At 50.5% G+C, this 27,863-nt stretch overlaps 12 protein-coding genes across 13 annotated transcripts; 7 read left to right on the top strand and 5 right to left on the bottom strand.

Moving 5' to 3' along the window:
- Positions 1-1,160: 1,160 nt before the first annotated feature.
- LDX57_005987 (Cnl2/NKP2 family protein) lies at positions 1,161-1,754 on the bottom strand (the record flags this gene model as incomplete). Its single annotated transcript, XM_046087675.1, has 1 exon — positions 1,161-1,754. The coding sequence occupies one exon, from the start codon at positions 1,752-1,754 to the stop codon at positions 1,161-1,163; it is 594 nt and encodes a 197-aa protein (XP_045943643.1).
- A 268-nt stretch (positions 1,755-2,022) lies between these two features.
- EAF3 lies at positions 2,023-4,123 on the top strand. Of its 2 annotated transcripts, XM_046087676.1 has the most exons (6): positions 2,023-2,172; positions 2,238-2,281; positions 2,341-2,625; positions 2,783-3,014; positions 3,142-3,526; positions 3,594-4,123. In XM_046087676.1, the coding sequence occupies exons 3-6, from the start codon at positions 2,462-2,464 to the stop codon at positions 3,803-3,805; spliced, it is 993 nt and encodes a 330-aa protein (XP_045943644.1). In that variant the 5' UTR covers positions 2,023-2,172; positions 2,238-2,281; positions 2,341-2,461; the 3' UTR covers positions 3,806-4,123. The 2 variants fall into 2 exon arrangements, with proteins under 2 accessions (XP_045943644.1, XP_045943645.1); XM_046087677.1 differs by lacking the exons at positions 2,023-2,172; positions 2,238-2,281 and having other exon boundaries at positions 2,603-3,014.
- Positions 4,124-4,177: 54 nt separating this feature from the next.
- Positions 4,178-6,989, bottom strand: LDX57_005989 (ARMH3 family protein). Its single transcript, XM_046087678.1, has 8 exons — positions 6,775-6,989; positions 6,599-6,721; positions 6,436-6,516; positions 6,231-6,384; positions 6,067-6,179; positions 5,661-5,995; positions 5,189-5,599; positions 4,178-5,106 (listed from the first exon to the last, which is right to left on the bottom strand). The coding sequence occupies exons 1-8, from the start codon at positions 6,853-6,855 to the stop codon at positions 4,425-4,427; spliced, it is 1,980 nt and encodes a 659-aa protein (XP_045943646.1). The 5' UTR covers positions 6,856-6,989; the 3' UTR covers positions 4,178-4,424.
- A 1,070-nt stretch (positions 6,990-8,059) lies between these two features.
- Positions 8,060-8,793, top strand: isa1 (Fe-binding Fe/S cluster assembly protein ISA1; the record flags this gene model as incomplete). The annotated part of the gene is made up of 2 exons (XM_046087679.1): positions 8,060-8,699; positions 8,756-8,793. The coding sequence occupies 2 exons, from the start codon at positions 8,060-8,062 to the stop codon at positions 8,791-8,793; spliced, it is 678 nt and encodes a 225-aa protein (XP_045943647.1).
- Positions 8,794-9,504: 711 nt separating this feature from the next.
- On the top strand, positions 9,505-10,527 carry LDX57_005991 (DSC3 family protein; the record flags this gene model as incomplete). Its single annotated transcript, XM_046087680.1, has 1 exon — positions 9,505-10,527. One exon carries the CDS (start codon positions 9,505-9,507, stop codon positions 10,525-10,527), a length of 1,023 nt encoding a protein of 340 aa, XP_045943648.1.
- A 296-nt stretch (positions 10,528-10,823) lies between these two features.
- vti1 (v-SNARE protein VTI1) lies at positions 10,824-11,654 on the bottom strand (the record flags this gene model as incomplete). Its single annotated transcript, XM_046087681.1, has 3 exons — positions 10,824-10,911; positions 11,011-11,417; positions 11,475-11,654. 3 exons carry the CDS (start codon positions 11,652-11,654, stop codon positions 10,824-10,826), a joined length of 675 nt encoding a protein of 224 aa, XP_045943649.1.
- Positions 11,655-12,094: 440 nt separating this feature from the next.
- LDX57_005993 (uncharacterized protein) lies at positions 12,095-14,492 on the top strand. Its single transcript, XM_046087682.1, has 3 exons — positions 12,095-12,930; positions 12,981-13,717; positions 13,807-14,492. The coding sequence occupies exons 1-3, from the start codon at positions 12,717-12,719 to the stop codon at positions 14,428-14,430; spliced, it is 1,575 nt and encodes a 524-aa protein (XP_045943650.1). The 5' UTR covers positions 12,095-12,716; the 3' UTR covers positions 14,431-14,492.
- A 282-nt stretch (positions 14,493-14,774) lies between these two features.
- On the bottom strand, positions 14,775-16,371 carry rvb1 (RuvB family ATP-dependent DNA helicase pontin; the record flags this gene model as incomplete). Its single annotated transcript, XM_046087683.1, has 4 exons — positions 14,775-15,236; positions 15,320-15,867; positions 15,930-16,149; positions 16,228-16,371. The coding sequence occupies 4 exons, from the start codon at positions 16,369-16,371 to the stop codon at positions 14,775-14,777; spliced, it is 1,374 nt and encodes a 457-aa protein (XP_045943651.1).
- Positions 16,372-16,631: 260 nt separating this feature from the next.
- LDX57_005995 (mitochondrial 54S ribosomal protein bL28m) lies at positions 16,632-17,668 on the top strand. The gene has a single exon (XM_046087684.1). It carries the CDS (start codon positions 16,775-16,777, stop codon positions 17,411-17,413), a length of 639 nt encoding a protein of 212 aa, XP_045943652.1. The 5' UTR covers positions 16,632-16,774; the 3' UTR covers positions 17,414-17,668.
- On the top strand, positions 17,669-19,392 carry MNN11 (putative alpha-1,6-mannosyltransferase subunit). The gene is made up of 3 exons (XM_046087685.1): positions 17,669-18,330; positions 18,393-18,826; positions 18,906-19,392. Exons 1-3 carry the CDS (start codon positions 18,039-18,041, stop codon positions 19,134-19,136), a joined length of 957 nt encoding a protein of 318 aa, XP_045943653.1. The 5' UTR covers positions 17,669-18,038; the 3' UTR covers positions 19,137-19,392.
- A 321-nt stretch (positions 19,393-19,713) lies between these two features.
- TSC13 (trans-2-enoyl-CoA reductase (NADPH) TSC13) lies at positions 19,714-20,804 on the bottom strand (the record flags this gene model as incomplete). Its single annotated transcript, XM_046087686.1, has 3 exons — positions 19,714-20,396; positions 20,488-20,703; positions 20,765-20,804. The coding sequence occupies 3 exons, from the start codon at positions 20,802-20,804 to the stop codon at positions 19,714-19,716; spliced, it is 939 nt and encodes a 312-aa protein (XP_045943654.1).
- A 2,507-nt stretch (positions 20,805-23,311) lies between these two features.
- Positions 23,312-27,742, top strand: LDX57_005998 (peroxidase/cytochrome P450 family protein). Its single transcript, XM_046087687.1, has 7 exons — positions 23,312-23,969; positions 24,022-24,119; positions 24,180-24,228; positions 24,286-24,478; positions 24,534-26,712; positions 26,796-26,922; positions 26,998-27,742. The coding sequence occupies exons 1-7, from the start codon at positions 23,703-23,705 to the stop codon at positions 27,328-27,330; spliced, it is 3,246 nt and encodes a 1,081-aa protein (XP_045943655.1). The 5' UTR covers positions 23,312-23,702; the 3' UTR covers positions 27,331-27,742.
- Positions 27,743-27,863: the final 121 nt, after the last annotated feature.

Genomic DNA, 27,863 nt, shown 5'->3' on the forward strand with positions numbered 1-27,863 from the left:
TCCTGGCCTGCTGTCGCTGTCCCAAGCAGTCATGAGACTATTCACCGGCGCGGTCGACCCTCCTCCCAGCAGACGAAATCAGAAAAGTCATCCACCAAAATGTCGCACAGTGCCTCAAGAACATGGATTTCAGATGAAATAAAACGACACGAGGCCTACAAGAAAGTCTCGGGCCAGTTTCATCACATTGCACCCAAGTCACCGTTTTTGCCAACCAGCTTCAAGGAATGTCTTGCTCATCAAGAGGCCATGATTGAGCAAGATAAGGCAGACAAACAACGCGAGATCCAAAAACGAGAGGCATATAACGCGAGACGAGGAGGATTTAAAAAGAGAAGGGAAGATCCAAAGCCAGTGTTCGACGTCACGAAGTTCAATGATGGTCGATCATCCGTTCTTGCCATGCAATCAATTTGGGTGTCTCGATGCATCGAGCAAGCGAAACCCCACGCTGCCTGGCCAACAAATGACGAACTAAAACATCACGGTATCCACCGCGCACCTTCCGGACAGTGTCGCACCCTCCCTCATCCGCGTAGGGATGCGGACCCCTCCGTGAAATGGAATGAGAGGCCCCTGGTCGCACTCTTCCGCTTCGATGGGTCTAGCCCAGATGAGGGCGAAAACAATACTATAAATATCACGGACGGGGAACTTTCCCTTGGGCTTGAACTGTCGAAAGAGTTGGATAGGTGATGGGCACGGTATCAAAACTTGTGGGCCACCAAGATGGTTCAATGCAACGGAGTTGGTGGAGGGAGTCTTTAGCGAATTCCTTTCCTTTGTTTGGGACATGTGCAAACTATTTGCTCGTTTAAAATGCTTGGCTTATCCCATTCAGGGCCCATGACATGTCACATAAATCCTGCCGTATTCTCTCCTTCAAATATCGTTTAGCTGCATGGTCGGTAGGAGCTTGTCGCTGCTCGTAGACAGCGAGAGTAACTCCGGGACAGTCTTGGTTGATAGACTCAGGATATTTCCAAGCTTCTGTTGCCGTGAATACGCAAAAAGCCCGATGTTCAAAGAGTCTGACGGAAACTATCGGCCACGAAATGATTACGCTCTTAAGCAGTAGTAGTCGCGAGGCCCTGCTTCATGCACGCTAGAGTCCGGTCAAGTATGCATTTCGTTCCCCTTGTTCTTCTGGTTCCCCGGGGCTAGGCCTTGTTGTTGTAGCAAGCATTTTCGAGATTTCGAAGACCTTTGATGGCTTCATTGACCACTTCTTCCCCGGTAGTCCCAGCAGGGCCCTGCATCTTCCCATAACGAAGATCGCTCAATTCGCCGACCGTGGAATTGAGCTCGGAGAGAAGGTTGCTCGCATCTTTGTCCACGCCTTCAATGTCCTGCTCAATGCTTGAACAAGCCGCTTCCATTGCTGACAGGAGACTAGGCATGGAATGATATTCCCGTGGGGCAGCGGTCGACGTTTGGCCGAAAAGTTGAATGTCCAAGTCCATTTCGCGCTGATCGTCCGCACTCAAGCCATCGACGCCGGCTTCCATCATTGCTTTGCGGAGATCCGCTTTCTGGATCTCCCCTTGATCAATTTCCTTGTCGATATTTTCATTGACTAAATCCATGTCTTGTTCACGCAATTGCTGCAACTCGCGATACAGCACTCTGACATGGGGATGGGAGCGCAATCGTTTCGGAAACAGCTCGGTAAATTTTTGCAGCGACATGACAGTCGGCAATGAAGCCGGAGTCAAGAGAAAATTACTCAGAATCGATGCCTCGGAAGGGGCCATGTTGATGGATCTGGACAGTGTGCCCCCACTGGAGCAATAGTCTAGGGAAAAGATAATTATATGGATGACCTCTGATAGACAATCTAATCAATTTTTCGCCGAGGATCAGAGCGGAGGGTCTTGGGAACACTAGCGTAGATAGTAGGATGGAGGAATGGAGGAGAGAAGTTGAATATTGTGATGGAGCCGCCATTTAGCCTTTTTCGGAGGACGCGTCGCTTCCGCTTCCCTGCCTCGCTTTCTTGGCTTCTTTCCCTCCGCACGCGCCGAACGACTGCCTCCTATCCACCTGCGCAACGCAAATCGAACTCTCTCCTCCTAGACCCTTCCATTGTCCACTGGCTCGTCGAGCTCGGAAGAATTAGAGCAGAGTAGGACCCACACCCTTGCTGTGTCTTCCGCCATCGCTTGGTGCAAGGTGGTGGCCTCCCTATCCGAAAAGCCATATCTTTGATAGTCCTGACTTACAGAAAATCTTAGCAGGTCTCAAGTGTCTCCGTCGCACTCTGTGTCTAACCTTCGCCTGGGTTGGCAGTAGTTCTTGCTTCAAGTGCGTTAAGGGATCAGCTAATTGGAGAAATCCTAGCTGCGGTGTTGCCTCTTCACCTTTACCAATATCTGGGTGGCTCCGAATCATCCCTTCTACTGTCCTCGTCTCTCTTCCACTTGTTGGCCCACTCAATTCATTATCCTCTTCCACCTTGAAAATGGCTCCAGCAGCCCAGATGTCTTATCAAAAGGATGAGAAGGTCCTTTGCTTCCACCATGAGATCTTGTATGAAGCCAAGATTCTCGATGTAAAGCACACTGTCCCCGACGACCGCAAAAGCCCTGTTGAGTACTTGGTCCACTACAAGGGCTGGAAGAACACGTAAGTGATTTTTCCCCTTTCGTTATTCGCCATGTGCTCCCACCTATTCTCAGGTTTCTTGCCAAGAGCGAGAATCAAAAAAGGGATGTTTTTTTTTTCATCCGAACGTTACACAGACGTGAACTTGACTAACACCGCACTTATCGGCTAAATCCAGCTGGGATGACTGGGTGCCCCAAGATCGTCTACGTAAATTCACAGAGGAGAACCGAGAGTTGGCAACTACCCTTCGCCGAGATGCGGAGGCCGCTTACCGTCAGAAAACCGCGAAACCGTCCATGAAAAGGCGAAGAGGCTCTGACCCCAGCTCTGTTCGGGGAAGCGAGGAGCGCCAGTTGTCCGTTCCTGGTCGCAACAATAAGAGAGCCAGAGAGAATGACATTGAAAAGGTATACTTTCTAGTTCCTTTTTCTTTCCCGCTCGTATTGAGTCATTGTCACCTGGAAATTACCATGGGGGTGGCCAGATTGAAACCCTCGTAATGGTGAAAAAAAGGCAGAGCTGACGAGTATCCAGGAGGATGCTTTCTATACTCGGCCATCAGTGCGAATCGTCATGCCTGATAACTTAAAATCGCTCCTTGTTGATGACTGGGAGAATATCACCAAGAATCAGCAAGTCGTGGCATTACCCGCGAAATGTTCCGTCAATCAGATTTTTGAGGACTACGAGGCCGAAGAAAAGCCCAAGCGGACGACCGGAGCCGACACTGATGTCCTCGAAGAAGTGATCTCGGGGATTAAAGAATACTTCGACAAAGCCCTGGACAAGATTCTTCTTTACAGATTTGAGCGCGAACAGTACCGTACCCTTCGCAAAGAGTGGGAGAAAGGCTCTGGGAATCTGGCCGATAAATCGCCACTCGATATCTATGGTGCCGAACATCTGACTCGACTGTTTGGTGAGCGCTCACTCACTTATCGCATCCGTGCTTTGTTCTAGATTCAAGTTTAACTAACAAAAAGTAGCTACTATGCCCGAGCTCATTGCGCAAACAAACATGGACATGCAGTCCACCAACCGACTTCGTGAGGAACTTTCCAAATTCACGCTCTGGCTAAGTAAAAACTCCAACAAGTATTTTGCAACGCGCTACATGACCATGAGCAATGAGTACGTCGACAAGGCTAGGGGTGTCCCAAACCCGAATCCCGGAACTGCCACCTCGCATTTAGTTTGAAAAATGTCTTTTGAACATGATGAAAGATACCTGTGATCCCTACCCCTACTGTCCGATTGATTAGCTCTGCAATTCTTTATTTTGTCTCTCCTGCCTTTTCTCGACCTAATGTCGGCTGCGACAAGCACAATGTTCTGGATACCATGGTGGGACAAGACTTTATGCGAACTACGGTTTCAATGAGTTTGAGTTGGGGTAACTTGTAACATAAGTATAGAACTGGCGAATCATGGATGGATTTGCTTGATGCAGCTACTTCGATTGTATTGGTTATCAACTTAGAGGCGGGAACAGAGGTCGTGATGATTCTAAGATACCGATTTCTTACTAATTTGGAAACATACGCGTCTTTCCAGACCAGAAGGGAAACAGAAGAGTGAGAAGGAGTAAATGCAACTATCTAAATTTTCCTGGACATCCACCCGGGACTCCTAACTTCCATCATCATCACACCTTTTTTTATAAACAAATGGTCCAAATGCCAAGTCAGCATGAACGAGAAAGTAAACCAACAGCATACAATTGAAAAGAGAAAACGATAAAAAAGGAACTTGGAAGTAAGAAAGAGAAAGAACATATAATGGCCTTCGAAAACCACAACCATGTACACATCCCCCCCTTACACCACCAACTGCCTCGCATCATCCACCGCACATCGCGCCGCCCGCTTCAATTCCGGCTTCCAGTCTGTCTCGCGGTATCGTGTCCAAGCGCTCAGTCCGTCAGGGGACTGGATACTCAGCGTTTCGTACCCCTGCTTGATAATCCGGTGGACCTCACGGGGACTCAGATTCTTCTTCTGTGTAGCCGGAATCGGCGCTGTGCTTTGGGCGTCGGGTTTCGCGTCGGCGCTCTGGTCCGGGTTGAACAGGAGGGTGTAGAAGTGCGTGGAGACGGAGATCAGGGTGTCGATGGCAGCGACGTGGACGTCCTTGGTAGTCGTGGTGGTGGGGTCCGCGGCCTTGATTGAGGCGGGAGTACTAGACGAGGACTTGGCGATGTAGACGTCGCGGAACTTGGAGATGATGGGGCCGGTCTCGACGAGCTTGTAGAAGAGGTCGTCGTAGGAGGATGGGTCCGGGAGGAAGGTGTCGCCGGTGGAGACGCAGAAGGCGATCAGGTCGACGAGGGTAGTGGCGAGTGTGTCGATGTGTGGGCTGCCGGAGAGGTCGGAGACGTAGGTGGTGAGGAACCGCATGAGGGAGAGCAGCGTGCGCCAGAGCTCGGACCAGTGGTAGTTGAGGCGGATTTTGTTCATGGAGAGGTAGGTGAAAAGGCGGAGGAGGATTGCGATTGCTTGGCTGCGGAGAGAGCAGGGTTAATTGTGATGTCTTGGAATGAGGGAGGGGAGAAGGAAGGGGAAGGGGGTGGGGAGGTAGGTACCTGTAGAGGTTGATGTCTAGACGTCGTCGGAGGTTGTGAGAGATGGTGTCGATCATCATGTCGAAGATAGCGGTTGCAAGAACGCGATCTCCAGTGACGAGGGGAAGATAGGGCTGTCTCTGCCGACAGAGACGGATCTTTCGTTTGGTTTCCTCGCTGCAGAGTTGCTTGCATAGGGAAGAGTCCTCGGCAAGGATACGTAGAGTGAAGAGGTTGAGTTCTGCATACCGGGCCACTCTGGGTGATCGGTAGGCGTGCTGCAGGAGATAGGAAGTCACGGAGAGGAAGGTCGCGAAAGGGGACTCCTCGTTATCTTTTTCAGGGGCAGAGGTGATGAGATGATAGCCAAAGAGCTTGTTGGCGTTAGTGAAGTCGTAGGTAGCTAGGAGGATAGCTGCCTGCTGAGCGGGTCTGTTTAACGGCATCAGCGGGGTGAAGTTTACAGATTGGAGTTCCTCAAGTGGAGGCTTACAGTGCCGTGAACATCTCCTTCGCCTCTTCCGCAGTGGGAGGACTAGAGCGGTCTCTTCGATTGGGAGCAAGCACGCCCAACCCGAAGTAGATCAAAGTGCTAATCAACGACCATCCTTCGGGGGCGTCATCCTGCACGGCAACGTAGCCGTTTCTCAAGGCGCCGCACGACAAACCGACACCGTTGACGATTTTGCGAATGCTTGACTCATTGACGAAGTCATCGAGTCGGAGCTGGTAGGGGTTCTGAAACTCGAATTTGTTGTAGTTTGCCAACAGCCCCAGCAGGAGGAAAGGCTCGAACCCTTGAATGGAAGTTTCAGAGTCTTGTATGAACTGTAGGGCAAGTCAGCCTTCAATCCTACGAGCAAATAAGCAGTGCCTTGCACTTGCCTGAGGAGACAAACCTTCATAAGCGACGGGAAGAGGTCACGATGTGTGAAGTAAGAGACAAGGCTCGTCTTGTATGCCCCACTGATCATGGCAATAGCAGTTTTGATGGCTTTCATTCGAAATTCAACTAAAATACGGTCAGCTACCGAGTACGAAGAGTTCATTGGGAGCTACTCACAGCTACTGCCATTGCGAATGATGCCATCCAAGACGGTAACGAAGTTCGAAATGACATGGTCCACATCATCGAGTCCGGCAAGAACAGTGATGATATCGGAACTCGGATTGGTATACTTCTTTCTCAAGACGCAAGCTAGAAAGACCGCCAAGGTCTGAGTCACTACTTAGAGGTTGACGTACAATAACTCTTGCGAAGAACATACCTCGAGCGCATAGGAGTCCGCGGGCTTGTTGCCCGAAGCTGCCTCACGGATTGCGCGAGCAAAGAGTTGTTGGGTTTGAGCCTGGGGGCGAGTTAGCAAATCGACGATAAAGAAAGGCAGCATGAAGAATGAAAGAAAATCAGAGAAGGGACCGAGAGCCCACCTGCAAGTTCAAAATCTCATCGGGACTGAGCTGGTCTAAAATGGACCGAAGCTGCGCGCGATCAGGCGGCAACAAGAAGAATTCCTTCCAGAACCCCTCGGAGGGGTCCGCATAATCGGTTGTCTACCGGGGGCAGGTCAGTATCAGGGAATACAGAAGCAGGTGGGTGCGCATACTTGAAAGAGGTTCTCGTATAGTTGCACGATCTTAGGTTTGAAATAATCGGGTCTACTTTGCTGGGTTAAGGGGGATTCCATGATTTTAGAAAGGACGTTCGACGATCCGCACAGAACACGGGATCATCGCTAGCATGGCAGAGGGAACCGAGAGGCTAGAAGGGGACTGGATAACAATAGGGTGAGAAGCGATGGTGATATCCGTCCCATCGCTTTGATCCACGTTGCCCGTCGTATTATTATTCTCGCCCTTTTTCGGCCTTTTTTGGGGTAATCCACATCAGCCACGTACGCCATCTGCAGTTCACCAGCCACACTTTCACCGTTTGGCCACAGGTGATTTCTTCTATCAATGTACAGAATTTACAAAGTAGATATTTACAATTGCGATCAGGATATTTGATATAATTCCTACAAACGTCTCATAAATAAGAGCGTCTTCCTACGGTTTGCCTCAAACACGCAGAGAGCGACCGGGGGACGATGACATAATAAGGGGTAGTCGAAGTCAATTGCACGAACCTCGAAGATGATATGACTTAAGAAGGGGAATGTCGTCAGCCTTGTCTCGCCTGAATTATCTACTGAGGTGCACAGTGTAAGGGGGAAAGAACAGGCATGAAATTTCAATTATGGCTATTCAATAATATACATACCTACGGTGTACTCTGAAGGCCGATGGAAGTCGACCGAAAACAATGAGTCAGCAGGACTTGAATGCCTGAGGCTGTATCGGGAGGAGCAGGAACGGCCAGACCAATGCGGTAAGTCGAAAAGTTGGTCACAAAGCAATGGTCAGCATCCGTCGACTGCCCGTTCAGGGCCACAATGAAGGCCATTCCCCGACCAGTCCAGACGATCCTTCACTGCATGGACCTGACAGACAATGATCAAATATTGTTGAACTAAACCTAGATAATATACTCCGGAAGGAATTAATAATAGTTCTTCCCCGTCAGACGACCAAAGTGGCGCCACCGAACTTGTGTAGAAACACCTGACTGCTGATTGGCCGACGGAGAGCCGGACCCCCGTGCGTGCCTTAGGTTTAGCCGACGCCCGTCCGCCTTCAAAACAGAACTCAACGGACCTTCGATCTTCAGACTCATCTTCACACACCCCACTCACTTGCTACCCACGGCGATACACCCACTCTTTCGCATGCAACCATAGCATTTTCTGGCTCCTATAACCCTATAGAGCATCTTACATCTCACATTCACATCTTACACCCATCATGTCGTTCTGCAGAGCCGTTCACCACCCGGTGACATCATCCGCCACAATGGCTGCTTCTCTAAGAAAACCTTCCACCACGCTGTCGACGAGAAGCCTTCGTCTGTTCTCGTCCTACGGAAACGTCTATCGGTCATCGAGGCGGGACATGCAGACCCAGACTGCCTATCGTCCGCATTCTCTGCCTACCTCCTTTCCCATGCCCCGGAACGCTGGAGTTCCCGACACCTCGATTGCCGCCGATTTCCCATCGACTCCCTTTCAGCATGTCCCGGAGAAGCAACACACCTCGTCCAACATAAGCTACCGTGAGAGCGAGGCGCAAAAGTCGAAGCCCGTCGAGTCCAAACCCGCCACCGCCCCCAAGCCCGCGGAAAAGCCGCGGCGGAAGTTGCGCCCTAGGAAGGCCGCTATGAAGCTGACTCCCTTGGCCATCGAGCAGCTCCGTAAGCTTGTTGCTCAGCCGGATCCCAAATTCATTCGAGTTGGAGTCAAGAACAAGGGCTGCTCGGGTCTCGCCTACCACCTGGAATACGTGGAAAAGCCCGGGGCGTTCGACGAGGTGGTGGAACAGGAAGGCGTGAAGGTCCTGATTGACAGCAAAGCCTTGTTCAGCATCATTGGCAGTGAAATGGACTGGCAAGAAGACAAGCTGAGCAAGCGATTCGTTTTCCGGAACCCCAACATCAGTAAGTCTCCCTCGTTTTCATTGACTTCTCAACATATCGCTAACGTACTTTACCAGAGGAATCATGCGGATGCGGCGAATCCTTTATGGTCTAATCGATTACTTCCGTTTCGTTTCCCTACCCGGTTTTTTGCGGAGTCCCTTTTAAACGGTGCATCGGATGGCGTTCTTAGATTACGGATGGTTCTTGGGTTTCCGGATTGCTGTTTCACCACATTGTCGAATATACCTCACCGATTCCCCGGTCATTTATCCCGCTCACTGCTTTCATTTGTGTGATGCTTTTTCTCTCTTTCCCCCCCTGGAATTCGATTTCCGCGACACCTACTGGGTCGTCTGCAAGGGGATTTGTACAACAATATTAATGACATTGAAATTAAAGACGCGATGTTTTTCCAAGACTTTTTTACTGTAGCTTGCCGCCTGTACTTGGTTGCAATATTTCTTCTGCATGTTTTTCTTTTTGCGAACGTTTTCCGCCCGGCAACACAAGTTTTCCGATATGACGTTGAGCGGAGAATCAATGGACACCACCAATAATTTAGCCAATTAAGCATTATTCTATATGAGCAATGGCCTTCAGATCTGAAACCTAATCTAAAAGTACCGTACTTGTAAAACAATTCTGAAACTCCCATATGGTACATTTGCTACATCATCGGCATCACGTGGCTCAAGACCGGGAAATCTATCGGAGTATCGGAGCTGCTTATCGAAACACCGCCTTCAGCTGGCATTCCAGGGTCGTTTATCTATCATACTGGACCACCCAAATACAGCCTGGCAATCCAACCCCTCCACGAGTCATGACAACGCCGTCCTTCCTAACCCCCGATCCAAACCATGGGGCAGAGGCAGAGGCAGAGACAGACCCAGCATCCAACCCCCTCTACCTTACGATCCGCTTCTCAGCCTCAATAGCCGATCTCCCTCTCGACGTTCTATACCCCGAAACCACCACCGCAGCAGGCCTGAAGCAATTAATCCGCACTCGTCTCCCTCCGAACCTCTCCTCCCACCGTCTCCGTCTTATCTACTCCGGTCGTGGTCTCGAAGATACCGTCGCTCTCGCTGCTTCCCTGAAACTGCCCCCGTCGTCGCCGGCTCGTTCGCCTAGGGCGGTCCCGCAGAATGACGATTCCGATACTACTCCCCTCGACCCCAAAGGCAAAGGCAAGGCGCCTGTTCGCGACCCGCCTCGTCTCTATATCCACTGCTCCATCGGCGACATCGTTCTCTCGGCGACGGATCTAGCCGCCGAAGCCGCTGCGTCGTCGACGCTGCAACAGCAGCAACAAGACTCGGGGAAGGATGATGCATCTGCACAGCGTTCGGGACTCCATACCACGCACCACCACCAGCAGAGACAGTCGCAACAACAACCCCACGGGTCCACAACGACGCCCGCGCCTCGTGGCTTCGACCGGCTGCTCTCGGCGGGGTTTACGGCGGCGGAGGTCTCGGCGCTGCGGTCACAATTCATGGCGATTCAGTCCGTGTCGCGAACGCCGGATACGATGCCAAGCGGGGCAGAGCTGCGCGAGCTCGAGGACCGATGGATGGACGAGGGCTCGTCGTCCATGACGGCTGGAGCGGGAGGTGGAGGAGGGACGGCGCTGGCGGACGACGACGATGGCGGGTTTGGGGCGGGATCTCGAGGCGCGATGGACGATATGCTGTGGGGGGCGGTGATGGGGTTTTTCTGGCCGGTCGGGTGCGCGATGTGGTTGCGACGAGAGGAGGGGGTTTGGAGCTGGCGGAAAGGGTTGGCGGTGTTTGTTGGGGTGGTGGTGAATGTTGCGTTTGGGGCGATGCGGATGATGAATTGATGGATGGATGGGTGTTTTTTGTTCGTTTGTCCTGTTGGAATACCTGTGCTGTTCATAATTGTGTTGTACATACTATTGATGATACCCCCCTCTACTTATTAAACCGGCAGATATTTGATTCAAGCCCACTGGGTAGTTTCTTCAAGAAGCTACAGGCATCAGAGTAATATCATACAAATGTTCCGTGGCAGTAATAGTGTATCTGCGACTGCAGCTGCAGGCCAAAAGATGTCGTAAGATAAGAAGAAAAAAATTGATAAAGCAACGCCCTCGCAACGCCCGTTAAAGCCCGACGCTCAATGAAACTTGCTGTAGATAACAGCGACAATCAACAGGACCAACACAGTAATGATCGCAATTGTAATTATCCGATTCGTAGCCATCCTGTAAGAAGGAAGAACAAGATACGTTAGTATTCACCACCTATCAAGGTCAGGATCGATAGATATCGCATCCGACAGGGGCTGTAGAAGGTGACAGTACCTACGAGCCATTCCCCTCAATGTCTTGATACTGGTATCCACGTATCCTTCACTCTGCAGCAGTCCCGACCGCGTATGCATGATGGTCTCCCGCTGCTGGTTCAGATCAGCCAGCGTGTTGCGACCGATATCTTCGGTTTCGAGAGCGATTCGCTGACTGTCCCGCAGTCTAGAGGAGCTGCGCTCCAGGCGGTCCGTGCCGGAGAGAAGCTGCTGTCTCTGCTCCAAATGCTCATCCTGAGGGTCGTCTGTGTAGCGATCGCCGAAGAGCGCTTTACGGTCGTCCGAGAGAGACTTAAGTTTGCGTTTAGACTCGTCAACATCCGAGGAGTAGTTGCGAAACCGGACGTTGACTTTAGATCGGGCCGCTGAGGGGATGTTCTGCTTCTCCAGGCGCATTGAATCCAACTAGCGTCGAGTATTAGCAATGATGGGAGGGGATTATGGGGTTCTTCTTGACCCTACCAACTCCGTGGCCTCGTCCAGAGACTGCTCCGCGGCTCTGATCGCGGACTTCCGTTGTTCCCCGCTAGACTCGGCAATTTGATCCAGCTTCTGGTTCAAATCGGCCTGTATGAGTTTCAGCTCGGTCTCGTAGCTGCTAAACAGCTCCGAGCCGGCATCGGTATCCAACGGGTTCGACATTGTGATGGGTGAGAGTGATTCAGGGGGAGATGCCAGGAGAGAGAAAGTCTGTGTGTCGTAGGCTAGGTTCTCCCACGATTGTAAGCGGCCGGAGGTGGTCTCTAGGCTGACGGGAACTGTGGCCACCTTATCTAGCGGTGGCTGGTGGCTAGTGGCACTATGTGGCTCGAGAAAGGAAGTATTAGCGGATTTTCGGACGTATTCCGTCGTCCGTGTAGGTAGATGAAGTCTCGAGACCGAGACTGTGTCGAATTAGCTCGGAAGGGGCGGATGATGACACTGCTAATGACAGGGAGACGCATTAATGCACTATTGCGATGGATTGATTGACGGATTGCTCAATGAACTTCCCGCACGGGGACAGGCCCACGTGACCTGCGGCCGAGGTTGATGTTTCCGTCTGGCATTTCCCCGTACCAAGTTAATTAATCGTTGTCATTCTTTCATCCATCGGGCTAATTTACTGCCACAATCCACGCCTTTCGTCAGCTACCCCCGGAGTACTTCGAATTCTTCATGTGATCCGCATGCAATGTTGTATTTCCCAGGTTGCAAACGCTGAGATCGCCAGCCGCAGATGACTATTATTAACCTCATCCTGGATCGGTGGAGCACTGAATGGACCCCCGTAATCCAGTTCTCCATACCATTTGGGCCAATGAACGCCTAGGATACCGTCATAATCGCCATGCATCTCTGGGGTCTCTCCTCCTTCAAGCTACTGCGCTGCTTACTACCTATCATCTGATATGATCACACTCGCCTTCCACATGCGGATCGAATCTACGAAACATGAGGGTGTCTGTGCGGATCAATAAAAGATCTCCTTGGCCGCTCTATTCATGATTCATGTCTGTCTTTTGGTTTGAATTGACTTCCTGGCCCTTGTCGAACACTTCATTTCTCTTCAGAGAGAAACTACCTGAACTATTGATTCATTCCGTGCACTGCGACATACTCTGCAAGCGCACGGTGGCTTTCGAAGTGGTCTAATTGACCTCTTTAGTTGGCTTGGAATCGTTGGCTTCATGGACAATCAAAAGACAGCAAGCCCTCGTCCTCATGCCGCTCCCGAATACTGAACGCGTGGCGATTGTTGGAGGTGGCTGCACTGGAATCACCTGTTTCTGGGCTCTGCAAAATTCTATCCACGATGTTCATTTATTTGAAGCGTCCTCGGCCTTGGGCGGTCGCATCAGGGCTATTCCTTATGAGCATGACAAAAACCGAGTCGATGTAAACACGGAGTCTCCCTTGTTCCATGTTGAGAACTCACGTCAGTGTTATTCCACTGAATCATGTTTCGAAACTAACAGAGATACATAGCCAACCTTACTTCCATGCTTGGTCATCTTGGAGTTGCCACTTCCCCAGCGCCGTTCTTTTTCAACTCATCGGACGGTAGCAACACTTTTGAATGGGGCGGCAGCTTTCTCAAAAGCATCCTGCTCAAACCTTGGATATTGTGCAGTATTGAAACATATCGCCTCCTGGTTGACTTCGTCTGGCTAAAGTATTGGGCTTTGGATTCATTGACTTCTAAGTCTTGGGCTCTCCGTACTCCCGACTCTCAAGCCTCGCTCAGTACACAAGATTACCTCTCAAATGAGGGATATTCGAGCACTTTCTATGACGGCTACCTCTCGCCATTGTTCTCGACACTGTGGAAAACAAATGCGGGCAGATTTCTTCCGCAATTTCCTTTTGACGCTCTCATGCATTGTCTGAATGACTATCAAATCATTTCCCCGCGTCATACTGCATCTAGGTGGCAGCGCATAAACATGGGTGTACACCATTTTGTCAAATCAATGACCAGGGAATTCCCTTCTGCAAAGGTCCACCTCAAGACTAGGGTTCGCGAAGTATCCCCCGTTGGTAAAAAGGGATACATTCTCCTCACGTCTGACGCTCAGCCGATGTATTTCGATCATGTTGTTTTCGCTGTGGACAGCCAAGAAACATTGCAATTGCTCCATCCAAAGCTCAGTTCTGGAGAAAGAGAAATTATCCAAAGCTTCAAGACTGCTCAAAACGTCGCTGTCCTACACTCGGACGTGATGGTGCGTATTTCACTTATTCCTGCTTGATCGTGATCCTAAATTATCGGGCGCCTTTCTTTTGTCTGAACCACTGCTCATCGCTTCATTAGCTTTCACCCAGTGTATCTCGATCGTGGCCGGCACACGATTACATTATACCACAGAGCAGTCACAACCAGCATCATTGCTGCTCTACTTTGGAACCAGCGACCGGAAAATCGTCCCTCACACACAATGTAAATACTCTCCAAGATATCTCGACCTGTCTTTTTGGTCGTATCTTCATCACCTTGAACCCGTTCACTCCGCCACATCCTCATCTCGTTCAGGGGGTATGGGAATTCACGGACCCTGAACCCAACCCTGAGTACCTCTACGCACAAACCCAGTTACACTCCATCCAGAACAAGTGCGGACTCAGCTACGGTTTCCGCTGGACAGGTCGCGGCTTTCTGGAGGATTCAGTTACCGCTGGCCTGGAGATTGCGGTAGATCATTTGGGTGCTACGGTACCCTTCGAGGTTGACCATCGACATGCTTTGGATTCGTCGCCATTCTCCCTGGGCTTGGGCATATCAGAGCACATCGTTCGGTTGATTTTGGTTTCTTTCCGTGTCTGTTTCCAAATGCTTGAGCTTGGTTTGATTCTGCTGGGTACCTCCTTGTTGGCTTTCCCAAACATCAGGACCCTGATCAGGCGTTGGAACAAGGATAGAGCGTTCAGCCAGCTCTAAAGCCGATTTTTCCTTAGTATATATACTCGAATAGAAGAACAATAAAATCTACGAAACATCACATAAGCAAAGAAGCCGATGTAACAATCGAACCTGGTTGACATTAACATAAAACAGCTATGAAATTCGCCTTTCCGATACATGAAAACACCACCGACTCTCATCACACATGGTATACAAAGTCATTTGTTTGTGCTGAAGCTTTCTTTTTTGTTTTCTCTTTTCCCCTTAAGTGTTATAAGGGTATCGTTCAACTTCGATATCCCATAAAATAGAAATATAACTCGTTCTCCCATCGCACCATTACAGCAATCGATCGACCGAACAAAAGGTTCTTCTTCTCCTTAAAGGAACTTGTCACTATCCTGGTTCACGATCGTCGCACTTCTCTTCGCATCCAGGAACAGATCCTCGCATTCCGCGACGTCAGCCTCCTCGATGCCTCCCGGGCGTCCGTTGACGCGCGCAAGGATGCTGGCAGGAGTCAGCAGCTGCAGGGCATACCGCAGACTGACCTTGCTGCCGTGTTCGGAGACCTTCTCTAGGGCCGGGTCGGTGATGTTGATGCCTTCTGTCTTGGCGCGCAGACGGATGATCGTCTTGATTTCGTCGGGCGTGTACGGGTGCGTGGGGATGATGAGGAGACGGGCGAGAAGGTCGGAGGGGACGCCGTGCGCGGCGGTGACGTCTTCGGAGCCGCGGATGACCGTGTGGCCGCGGTTGGAGGCAAGGATGACAATGGGGGAGATGGTGGATTCGAGGGCTCGGTTCAGGTAGGTGAAGCATTCGAGGTCGAGCATGTGGACCTGAGAGGTAGCGACGGGTTAGTGGGGATTGATATAGGTGAGAAAGGGAAGTCCTTCTAAGCGACAGGTGCTTTGACACATACCTCATCGATGAAGAGCACACCGGGGACAAGTTCGGCAACGCCCTGGTCGATGTAGCGATTGACCACCTTGTTGATCTCCTGACGCAGCTTCTCCGTGATTTCGGTCTTCTTGGGCTTCATCAGTTGGCCCATCATGCTCATGACGTCCTGTCCGCCCTGTGGCCGGGCGTTGGCCATATCCAGATCATGTAGCGTCACATCCTGCACAATTTCCTTCTTCTTGTGGACCTCTCCCTTCGGAACAGGGACGTACTCTTCGGCTTCGAGATCGAATTCGGTGGCATAGGCGTCCGATCGGCCGACGCGCTTGCAAGCTCCGGTGTTCGCTTCAATGTAGATGACGTCTCCGACGGTGACTCGTTCCTTCTGGATAGCTTCGTAGATGCTGGGGTCCAGGCGCAGCTTCTTGGTACCCTTCGCGGACTTCAATCCGATGATCAAATGGGAGATTGTCCGACCGTAGCCTCCCAATGGGTTTTCGGTTTCTTCGGGCGTGAGTTCCGTCACTTCACCTTCGTACACTTCTTTCGTTTCACGGACTCGGAGACCTAAAGACATATTAGCCGATCCAATACATACGATCCCAAGTGGGTTCGGCATTGTCGCATACCGATCGCCCGTCGGAAGTTCTCCATCAGCGCCTCGGTCTTCTTCACCTCGGCGGAGTAAATCTCACTACCCACGATGGGACAGAACGGGACCTTGGTACCCAGTTCTTGCGACACGGCGAGGGCCAGGGCCGTCTTTCCAGTTCCGGGACCACCGGCCAGGAGAACGGCACGTCCAGCCATCTTCTTCGCTTTGATCAGGTCGACCACGACACCGCATGCCTAATACACAAGAAAAAGTACTGTTAGATGCCATGGAAGTCTTCAAATGCTGCGGAAGAAGAAAAGAAAGTTGCGCACCTCACGGGCAGCGGCCTGACCGATGAAACCATCTCCAGTCGTTTCGGCATTGCCATCGGAGCGCAATCCAAGACCCTTGATATGCGTGTGCGCGGCCGTTCTGTTCTCGCGCGAATTGCCCTTGACTTCGCTAATCTGAACCATGATGGAAGGATTGCGACCTCACTCGGAAGTCACAGGGTAGTAGGGTGATGAGCAACAAGACGACTGAGATTAGAAATTAAGCAAAGAACAGGTATCTGAAAGAGAGACGAAAAGGCAGACGACGTAGAGAGAAGCAGCAAGACGATGATTGCTTCTGGCCGAAATTCCGGCAAAGCTCAAGGGATCGATCAATGAAGCGATCCGTTGCCAAAGGCGGTCAGGCCGACCCCCAAATTCTTTCGCCAACACCAAAAGTTGATCTGCCCGAACTTCCAACACGATCTCCCTCTCCCTCTGTCGACCACCGCCTTAGGGATTGCGTTCCTATTTTCCCTTTTTCTTCTCGACCATTCTCCCTCCTGTCATGGTCGATTGCCCCGTATCGACCTCTTGATTCATCACAATGGCAGGATTGCAGTCTCGCTCGGCCATGTCTCTGCCGTTTTCCCTCTCTTCGGCATTTCGCAACCTCTCGTTGACGGCCTCGAAAAGATCGTTTTCCTCCACTCCCGTCGCGCAGAAGATCCCCAAGCTACCGGAATACATCCCTCCTTATCCCTATGGCCCGAACTACATGTACCGACAGTCGAATACCGGTCTCTACGGCGGCGTGACGATTCAATTCGGAAACAAGATCTCGCAGGGTCGGAATGAGGGGAAAACCCGCCGAGAGTGGAAGCCGAACGTTCGAAGGAAGAAGATCTACAGCGAGGCTCTGGACGAGCATCTGTTTATCAAGGTCACGCGGAAGGCCTTGCGGACGATCCACAAGTCCGGCGGACTCGACAAGTACCTGCTAGACGACCGGCCCGCGCGGATAAAGGAGCTGGGTCTCTTCGGATGGCGGTTGAGATGGCAGGTGATGCAGACGCCGAAGATCCAGGAGCAATTCCGACAAGAGCGAAAGAAGCTGGGTCTCCCCGAGCCCCCGACGTTTGAAGAGTGGGTGGCGCAGAAGGAGGCGGAGATCAAGGCCAAGGCGGAGGACCAGACCAACATCAAGGAAGCCACGAAGCCGATCTACAACAAGAAGCTGTACTAGATGCGAGAGGATCATGGAAAGGCGAGGGGGATGAACAATGGATTTGTCTTAATTTGCGGTGACCAATGGATGGGCGTCTGTATCATTATATCTGTTATGGTCGACAATGTCTCGCGCATACCACTTCGGACGTTGTCGGTAGCTGCTGAGTGACCATTCGGTTGCTCATTGATTTGACCAGACTTGCATGATTAGCTTTTCAGTGTATTTATATTTCCTTTCTTGTTCAATGCTACTACATTTGGGATACTACATCTACCCTCTCCTCTGTACTCCGTAGCGGGTTGCCCAGAAGCCATGTACAACATGACATGTCCCACGACATTGCTTCTAGAGACCCTGGACTTGTTGCAGCAAGCTTCTTACCAATGCTCTAAATTATACCAAATAATGTTCCGGAGTGTTCCCTCTAATCCTGAGACAACAACCAGGAACGTTGCCATCGGGCCATCGATGATCCGCAGTGAATTTCCGGATCCGGCAGAGCATCTAGTGCCGTTCCTGATGAACTCCAGATGAGCGGCGATAATAACTACCACTTTCTAGCATGCTCTGATCCAAGGACCGTTTCTTCATCAACGTTCAATAGCTCAGCAACTGGTCGCTGGGGGCGCGCAGTTCCGCCATGCAGTTTGCCCTACCTCCTCGGAAGAATGCCCATATTCTTCCCTACGCCCGCTCTCCCCGGATTTCGTTCCAGCGCAGGAAACAACTCAAAGCGGCCGCGATCCTAGGCTTCGCCCTTGTCCTTGTCTTCTTTCTTCTATCGCAGTTCTTCACCTCGAGTACCGGGACGACGGCCGTTCCGGCTGGCACCCCGAGCGTCGTCATCGTCACCCTACTAGACCGCGCGCTCTTCAGCAGCGAGTACATCCAGAAGATCGTCAAGAACAGAGAAGACTACGCCAAGCGACATGGTACATACACTCCCCCGGGGATACACACACCCATACAGAAACTAACAGACCCTCGCGCACAGGCTACGTGAACTTCTTCGCCAACCTCTCCGACTACGAGACCTCGCTCGACCATGCGCCGCGAAGCTGGGGCGTCGTCCCCGCCGTCCGCCACGCGATGGCCACCCATCCGCACTCGAACTACTTCTTCCACCTAGACGCTCACGCGCTATTCATGAATCCGACCAAGTCGCTCGAATCCAGCCTCCTTGACAACCGCCGGCTCGAGGCCCTCATGCGCAAAGACGTCCCCGTCGTGCCGCCCGACAGCATCATCAAGACCTTCTCGCACCTCAAGCCCCAGGACATTGACTTGATTGTTAGCACGGATAACGAGGACCTCAGCGCAGGGAGCTTCGTGGTTAAACAGGGGGATTTTGCGCGCTTCTTCCTTGATTTCTGGTTCGATCCGTTGTATCGCGGTTATAACTTTGCGAAGGCGGAGATACATGCTTTGGTAGGGGACCTCTTTGCAAGGAATATTGGGGACTATGGTGTACGTTCTCAAGATGCTAATGCTATCTCTTTTTCTGCAGGATCATATCGTCCAATGGCACCCTACTGTCCTGGCCCGGCTGGCCTTGATCCCCCAGCGTGTCATCAACTCTTATAGTAAAGACTCCTCCGGCGCGGCCGTGGATGGAACATACAAGGAAGGGGATCTAGTCCTCCGATTCTTTGGGTGCGACACGGATCCGAAACGAAACTGTGAGAAGGAGATGGAACCCTATTACCATCTGTGGGCGAAGAACTTGAAACCCGAGTGAGCTATGGATAGTATTCTGGTGTTCTTGGCTCGTGCCGACTTTATGACTTGTAAGACATTGTGTGTTTTCTATTTAATTGCTGGTTGTTCCCCTTGCGACGTCGGGTGGAGGTTTCCATGTTTTGGAGTTCACTGGGAAATGAACAGGGTGGAACGAGCTACTTTCCTTCTTGTTATCTTTGACTTTGGTGTTTTGGGAGCTTCTAGGGGGTTACGAAACGAGTTTCATATAGAGTATTGTTAGTCTGCGGCATAGTGTTCAATAATGAGTGCGTTAGATATTACTATTATCGCCAAAATACTTTTTAACAAGACACTCGTGGTTTGAATCGCGTTGCGCGTTGCTGATTCGTACTCGATATCAACAGACACAAGAGCCCGGTCAAGGCATTGTTGGTTTCACAGCTACCGCTATGAAGCCCAACGCCTATTGACAGGTCTCTGCAGCTATGAGCAAAGCGCCAGGGTGAACCCGTAGCCCCGTTCGCAAGCCCATGCATGGTCAACTTAGTTGTAGATGTGCAACTTCCCATATCTGGCCAGCACCACATCTTCACAAGAGACATTGTCTCGGCCGTTTAAATGAGACCGGGAAGCATGACAAACTTCTTGTTCTTGTACTTGTCGCCGAACTCCTTGCGGTAGCGACGTTCCTTCTTCTTGGCCCAGCTGATCATCTGCGCACCGCCAACCAGGATAAAGAACAGCACACTCCAGCTCATTCCGCTGACCAGGTAAACACCCAGCCAGGCGATCACTTCGAACAGGTAGTTGGGGCAAGTCACGAGACCGAATCCCAGACCGACAGGAATACCGCGCTCCGTGCTACCGGGGCGGCGGAGATCACGCAGAATCAGGTGCGCGTTGAAGTTGGCCAGTTCACCGAAGACGAACAGCGCGAGTCCCGGGTAGAAGAGGTACGGGTTAGGGTGGCTCGTCATGGAGGCGGCGTCGGGACGGAAGACCCAGTAGGCGATGTTGAAGCCGGCCAAGATCCAGTAGTGAGCGCTGTTCTTGACGATGTTGCGGGCCGGCATGGTGGCATTGCTGAAGCGGTGAACGTAGACGGTTTCGAACTCGCGCTTCAAGAAATGGACCGTCAGGAGCTCGCAGACGAAGAGCTGCAGGCTGGATCGTTCGGGCAGAGGCTGGTCGAAGTTGTAGTAGATCAACGATCGCAGCGGGTAAAGGAAGAGGATCGGGATGAGCAGAGGTCCAAGGTACTCGATGATGAACACGGTGCGCCAGCTGATCTGGGGGCCTGTACGATTGCGATAAAGGTACTGGTTAGCTTTTCTGTTCTTTTCCGTCTGGCTCTAGTCTTTGCTGAGTGTCGATTCTCGTCCACATACCAAGATCCTTGACATGGATAACGCTCTTGTCCTTCAATCCCAGATCATCGATAATGGTGTTGCGCGAATTGGGCACAACACTGCGGTCGCTTCCCTTGGTGATCCTCAGGCGATGGATAGAGAAGCCTGAGGTTTGCGCGAGCGAGTCGTAGATCCCGGCCGTTGAGACATTGGAGGCGATTTCGAGCTCACTGGGAAGACCCTTGATTGGCTTTCCTACTCGCCAGGTAGGTCAGTATGTGCGAAACCAATTCTTGGGTAAAGGAAAGAATCATACCTCGTGGCTGAACAACCAATGTAATGGTTGCCGACGACATTGCAATCGAGGCCTGAAATAGATTCTCTTATTATTATTTTTTGTTGCAAGGGTTCTGAGTAGTGGGTGGTCGCTTTTCCCCGATAGAGGTAAGAAGCAGTAATATTTTTCCAGCCACCGATAAGCTGACCCAAGAACCAAGAGGGCGTCAAGAGGGGAAGACGGGCTAATGGAAGAGCTCAAAACACGAGGCAATTCTTGAGGACCAACGCGGAGGAATCGGGATGGGGGCCTCGGTCCACGACAGTCACGTGATCTCAACGTTTCCACGGAGGATATTCTGGAGTGATGTTCGCCCTATGGAGGTAGGTATACCGTATGACAGACATCTAGATGCTCGTGGTTTGAAACATGAGATAATGCATTGGGATACAAGTTGCGTTTCGCCACCTTGAGCGATCATGCTTAATGTCCTTTGTGCTGACACTGAGCTTAGCGCATGCAGTCAGCTGCGCATGAGTAGCTCCGAGTCCGTGGGAATACGAGTCTCGTCGGTTTTCTCCGAGTCTAGGTATATCAGACGTGTTTTGATTCGATCGGCGAATTTGGTTTGGTTTTGGGCTTGATCGTTCGAAATTTTGTTCCAGACTCTCGGTCATAAAGAAAAGCATTCAGCGGTGGAGAGAAAATAATATATTTCTCGACATAGTACGACCTACTATATCGGGAGCCAGCACGAGTATGGCTGGCCAGAAACGTTGATTCTATGTCGATGAATATGATAGCCACTCTGCAGTCCTACCATGGTAACAAGGGGGCACTGATTCACCTCGTGCATGGCTCTCCTATCCTGAGATCTACACAGGAAGGGAAGGAACATTAGGGTCCCAAGCTAATCGTTCGTACGGAGTGTACTCGCCTAGTTCGCCTGGAGGCCAATCGTTTTATTATTCCAATTCTCCGGCCAAGATTATAAATTTGGAATTATCTCTAGTGGCCAATTAACAGTTTCATGATTATTATTAAATTATGGTGCCATGATTTTCATCATCCTTGAACATTCATATTAATATAATCTCTAGTAAAGACTGCGAAGTACTTGGGCCTTACGGTACCAGTAAATACGGACCCGGTATCCACCGCATCATCGACTTCTCCTCTTTTCTCTCCTCTTTTCTCTCCTCTTCCTCAATCCGAGTCCAGGGCTGCGAGAAAGTGATGGGAAGCCTCAATTGACCCCCTTGTCATAATCTCGCTAATGATAATGATGACAATGGTGCAGAATTGCCACTGCAAGACTTTTCAAATCAATCGGGCTCATCCTTGTCTTGATTCAGCTGGCCTGTAGCAGCCGAAGGCACGTATAAGTCTTAAGTGGATATCAGAGAATGCAAATCCCCATATGCCAGCCAGCCATTATGAGATATCAGCTGCCATTGATGCAATAGAAAACGCAATAACCGTGGTTTCTTTCTTCCGATTACTGAATTGCGGGGAACGGGCTAGCATTCCATCAAATTCCTGAGTCTGGTCGATCAGCTCCGGCCGGTTTGCTGGCTAGGGATGCTTGGAGATGCTGTCAACCCTCCGGGCCTAAGCACGAATCAAATTGCCCTTCTTACAAAAACACCCGTCAGTGGGGCACCCCTCGTCAGGTGGATACAGTTCACGCGAGCTTATCGATAGGCTCGCTTGAGCCGTTTCATAATGTGGGTCCGCCAAGGCTTGATTTATAAGCAGAACGATTCGCGCGACCTTAAATATCTTACAGTAATCCGCTTTCCATGAAAAATTCAACTTTCTTTCTTATTTCTTCACCACTCCCTATTCCGGTCCGTCAAGCGCTTCTTAAGCGATTACAAAGTACTTTCTTACAAGTCATACTATGGATTCTACTGCAGATCCCTTGAATGAAGTAATCGATGTGGATGCTTTGACTACAGTAGGGAAAACTCCCAAGCTTGCCGGCGCTTGGTAACCGCTTACTAAGTGCTTATAGGAACCCGAAGATGACATTCCAATTCCGTTGACTCATGCGAAAACAAAGCCTCTTACTACACTAAAGGTTGAATATATTGATGATCTTCCTGAATACCCTCAATCTCATTTGCAAGGATATTCATATATTGTTGCATCAAGAGGAAGATCATATGATGTGCTTTATTGAAGAAAGAAAGAAGGGGGGGGGTCGAAGAAGGTGGGTTGAATACGAAGGTAAGGTGGTGTAAGAGGTCGTGCGAATTGAAAAGAAAAAATTTGGTGGTGCGAACGTCACGTGACCAAATCCTGCTTAATAAGCGTTTTCGGCTCGCGGGACCCACTTTCAAGAGGTCAGGTCAGCTGCAACCACCTCGTCAGGATGCATACGAGCAAAAAAGGCGGAATAATAATGCTCAAAGTACGTCTGGAAACGGCATGGGTGGCTGGGCAGTCTAGGGGTGGCATGAACAGCATTTCACCCCTCAAGGTCAGGTCTGTCTGTCTCCGAGAATTTTGCCTCTGTAGATTGGATGAGAGAATTTTTTTTTCTGTTCAGCCGCAGTAGGCTTACCTCAAATCACGCAAGGTCTACTTCGTATAAAACCCTGTCTGGCCGTTATCTTTCATCATCATATTGTCCATTCCCAACCCCTTTGGCTCCTACAGACAACCCTTGGTTCTTGTATTGGCACTGGCTGGGAGCCCGAATAATTGACTTTCCCCCACCTGTTGTTCATATGCTTCTGACGCACGCCTGTTTTTAGGTTTCCGGTGATTTGTATAGTATAGCATAGGCTTTGACAGAACCTACTATTTTGATTGCGTTCTTTGCAGCTTGTCTGTTGTCCTGCTTGCTCTGCCGGATTCCTGGGTATCTCATTATATTCCTTGATTCCGCTATTGGAAGATCGACTAGCGCCGACAGTCCTATCGCCATATATATATATCCTGTCTTGCATTTTCCGCGCCTCGGCCCACAATGGCTGAGTTGAATGGCAATTCAACCATGAACGGGGTTGGCCAATCTATCCAGCAGATCGAGAAGGTCATCTCTGCATCGTTGCGGCCATTGCCTACTGAAACAGGGGATGGCACATATGTGACTTCGGCAACCAAAACGCGCCTTGTCGAGGATATCAGCCGTCTCGATCTCGGCGATTTCAAGACCATTGCGAATGTTGCGAAGAGTGCTGCCACGGGTGAGCCGCTTGACGATAAGCGTTATATCACGGAGAAGTTGATACAGGTCAGCTCGACTCTCATCCAGTGGATGAATTCTGTACTAAACCAGCCCCTAGCTTGTTGCTGGACTGCCCTCGACATCTCGAACAGGGAGCGAATTGACGAACAACTTTCTCAATCAATTGTGGAATGATTTGGAACATCCACCAATCTCGTAAGTTGGACCCTGATTCACGACTCGTGGTGGAAGCAACGAATTGACCAAATTATACAGCTATCTGGGCCGTGATCATGCGTACCGCGAGGCTGATGGTTCAGGGAATGTATGTCCCTTGACACTCTTGAGCTAACAAAAGGGCACTCACTAATCAATCGCAAAGAACATACTCTGGCCCCAGATTGGAGCTGCTGGCTCCCATTACGCAAGATCTGTGAGGCCTCAGACAATGCAGTCCCCCGCGCTCCCCGATCCTGAATCCCTCTTTGATTCCCTCCTCGCGCGAAAGGACTTCAAAGAGCACCCGAACAAGATTTCCAGCATTTTGTTCTATATAGCGTCCATTATAATTCATGGTAGGTTCCAGTTGAGATTTTACTGTTATCAGTTCTGCCGCTGATGAGAACGAAGATCTGTTTCAGACGGATCGTAATGATGGAACAACATCTGTCACATCGTCGTATCTGGATCTCGCACCACTGTATGGCAACAACTCAGACGAGCAACGTCTTGTCCGAACATTCAAGGACGGAAAGTTGAAACCGGATTGCTTCTCCTCGCGGCGCGCACTGGGCTTTCCCCCAGGTGTTTGTGTGATTCTGATCATGTTCAACCGTTTCCACAACCACGTGGTTGAAGAATTGGCCTCGATCAATGAAAACGGTCGATTTACAAAACCGGACGAATTGAATGTCAAGGAGTATGCAAAGTACGACAACGACCTGTTCCAGACTGGACGACTTGTTACCTGTGGATTATACGTCAACATCATTCTCAAAGACTACGTTCGAACGATCCTGAATATCAATCGCATTGACAGCGCCTGGAGCTTGGATCCTCGCGCGGAAATCAAAGACGGCCTGCTTGGACAGGCAGCTGCTCGAGCTACAGGCAACCAGATATCTGCCGAGTTCAATCTTGTCTATCGTTGGCATTCTTGCATATCCAAGCGCGATGAGAAATGGACACAAGATTTGTATAGCAAGATATTCCCCGGAAGGGACCCCAACAATATCCCACTGCAAGAATTCGTCCGAGGTCTTGGTAAATGGGACGCAGAAATGTCGGATCAACCGAATGAGCGCGAGTTTGCTGGACTGCAGCGCAATGCGAATGGAAGTTTTGATGATGATGCTTTGGTCGAGATCTTCAGGCAAAGTGTAGAGGACTGCGCAGGCGCATTCGGAGCATCCAATGTTCCAACCGTCTTCAGAAGTGTGGAAGCGCTTGGAATCATGCAAGCCCGTTCCTGGAATTTGGCCACTTTGAACGAGCTTCGGAAATATTTCAACCTGGCTGCTCACAAGACGTTCGAAGACATCAACCCGAATCCCTACATCGCTGATCAATTGAGGCGGCTGTATGACCACCCCGATCTCGTTGAAATATACCCTGGTGTCATTGTTGAGGATACGAAGGAACCGATGGTACCCGGCAGCGGCCTTTGCACCAATTTCACAACATCAAGGGTCATTCTCTCCGATGCAGTGGCATTAGTACGTGGCGATCGATTTTACACGGTTGATTACACACCAAAACACCTGACCAACTGGGCTTTCAAAGAAATCCAGCCACAAGACTCTGTTGACCAAGGTCATGTCTTCTACAAATTGGTGCTGCGGGCATTTCCTAATCACTTCAGAGGAGATTCTATCTATGCGCACTTTCCTATGGTCATTCCATCCGAGAACAAGCAGATCTTGACAAAGCTCGGATTTGCTGAACAATACAGTTGGGACAGTCCCATATTTGTTCCTCATCCTCGATTCATCAATTCCCATTCTGCATGCATGTCGATCCTATTGAACCAAGAGACATTCAAAGTGACCTGGGGCGAGAAGATTGAATTCCTCATGCGGCGCGGTAATCATCCGTATGGCAAAAATTTCATGCTGTCTGGGGATGATGCACCAAATGCGTCGTCGCGTAAGATGATGGGAGCAGCTTTATACCGAACGAGATGGGAGGAGGAGGTGAAAGACTTCTATGAGCAGATTACTTTGAAGCTCTTGCACAAAAACTCCTACAAGATCGCCGGCGTCAACCAGGTCGATTTCGTACGTGATATTGCAAACATTGCTCAGGTGCACTTCTGTGCGACCGTTTTCTCGTTACCCTTGAAAACTGACGCCAATCCCCGGGGAGTTTTCACGGAAGTTGAGCTCTATAAAATCATGGCAGTTGTTTTCATTGCTATCTTCAATGATGCTGATGTTGCGAAGTCATTCGAGTTGAACCAGACAGCTCGAGCGATGACCCAGCAGCTTGGACAGTTGACTATGGCCAATGTGGAGTTTGTGGCCAAATCTGGCTTTATCGCTAATCTGGTCCATAGTCTCCATCGCCATGACGCTTTGACTGACTACGGTGTCCATATGATCCAACGTCTGCTAGCCAGTGGTCTTCCCGCGGACGAGATCGTATGGACTCATCTATTGCCAACTGCTGGTGGCATGGTGGCAAACCAAGGACAACTCATCTCTCAGTGTCTTGACTATTATCTTTCTGAGGAAGGTTCGATTCATTTACCCGACATAAATCGACTCGCCAAGGAAGATACGCCAAAGGCCGATAGTATTTTGCTCCGCTAGTAAGAACAATCATCCCTCCCTCCGAACCCTAAGCTGTTCCGAATTGGCTTACTAACCCTGTCCTTTCTTTTCTTCACGACAGTTTCATGGAAGGTGCTCGCCTGGGGTCATCTGTTGGTGTATTTCGAATGGCAGCCAAGTCCGCCGTCGTCGAGGACAGCGGAGAGAAGGTGAACTTGAAGCCAGGACAGCACGTACTCTGCAACTTGGTAAGTAAACCCATTCCACGGAACCACGTCTGGGTTGTTGCATGCAATGTTACTGACATTCGGTATCTTACACAGGTATCTGCGTCGAAGGATCCTGCTGCTTTCCCGGAACCGGAGAAAGTCAGACTCGATCGTGACATGAATCTCTATGCCCACTTTGGCTTCGGAGCGCACCAATGCCTTGGAATCGGACTCTGCAAGCTGGCACTTACGACGATGCTCAAGGTGGTCGGGCGCCTCGACAATCTTCGCCGGGCACCCGGGCCTCAAGGGCGACTCCAAAAGCTCCCAGGACCTGGTGGGATTTCCAAACACCTGACAGCAGACCAGAGTGGATTTTCGCCCTTCCCAACCACCATGAAAATTCAGTGGGACGGAGAGCTGCCCGAGCTTAGAGTGAAGCAGTAGCCGGTGCTACGGAGTACACAGTAGCTACTACACATTAGGAGGATGAATCGAGGGCATGTATGTATGGGTAGTGACAAGTTTGGCTTGGGGGATGAAATTTTTTTTCTCGTTTCCCCTTTGTTTCTTTCTTTTTTGAGTTGACTGACAGTATTCACCCTGTGAAATACCTGGAAAGACTGTGTACGCTGTACTACGTGTAATATGGGGCGTGTGTTGAAGGTGGATCAGATTCGGCTGCGGTGAATGAAATATCTTGTCTTTAGTGAAGGATTCCCACCCTCTGATGTCATCCTTCTGTCAAGGTCTCAGGTCTCGACTCTCGCAACATCAGGAAGTAATCAGCCGGTCGCATGCCGGTCAGGGACGCATCCCCATGTAACGACACATATGAACTATCATCTTGGGTAGAGACTGTAGAGCATCCACACGTAATTGCCTAGGAAATAGTCGGTCACTGCCAGTATGTACATACTACATTATATTTATGGGATTGGGCATCACGGGGAATACCTCGGCGGGGAAAAGAGACTTCC

The sequence above is a fragment of the Aspergillus melleus genome (assembly GCF_016097325.1).
Source record: "Aspergillus melleus strain CBS 546.65 chromosome Unknown contig3, whole genome shotgun sequence".
Lineage (NCBI taxonomy): Eukaryota > Fungi > Ascomycota > Eurotiomycetes > Eurotiales > Aspergillaceae > Aspergillus > Aspergillus melleus.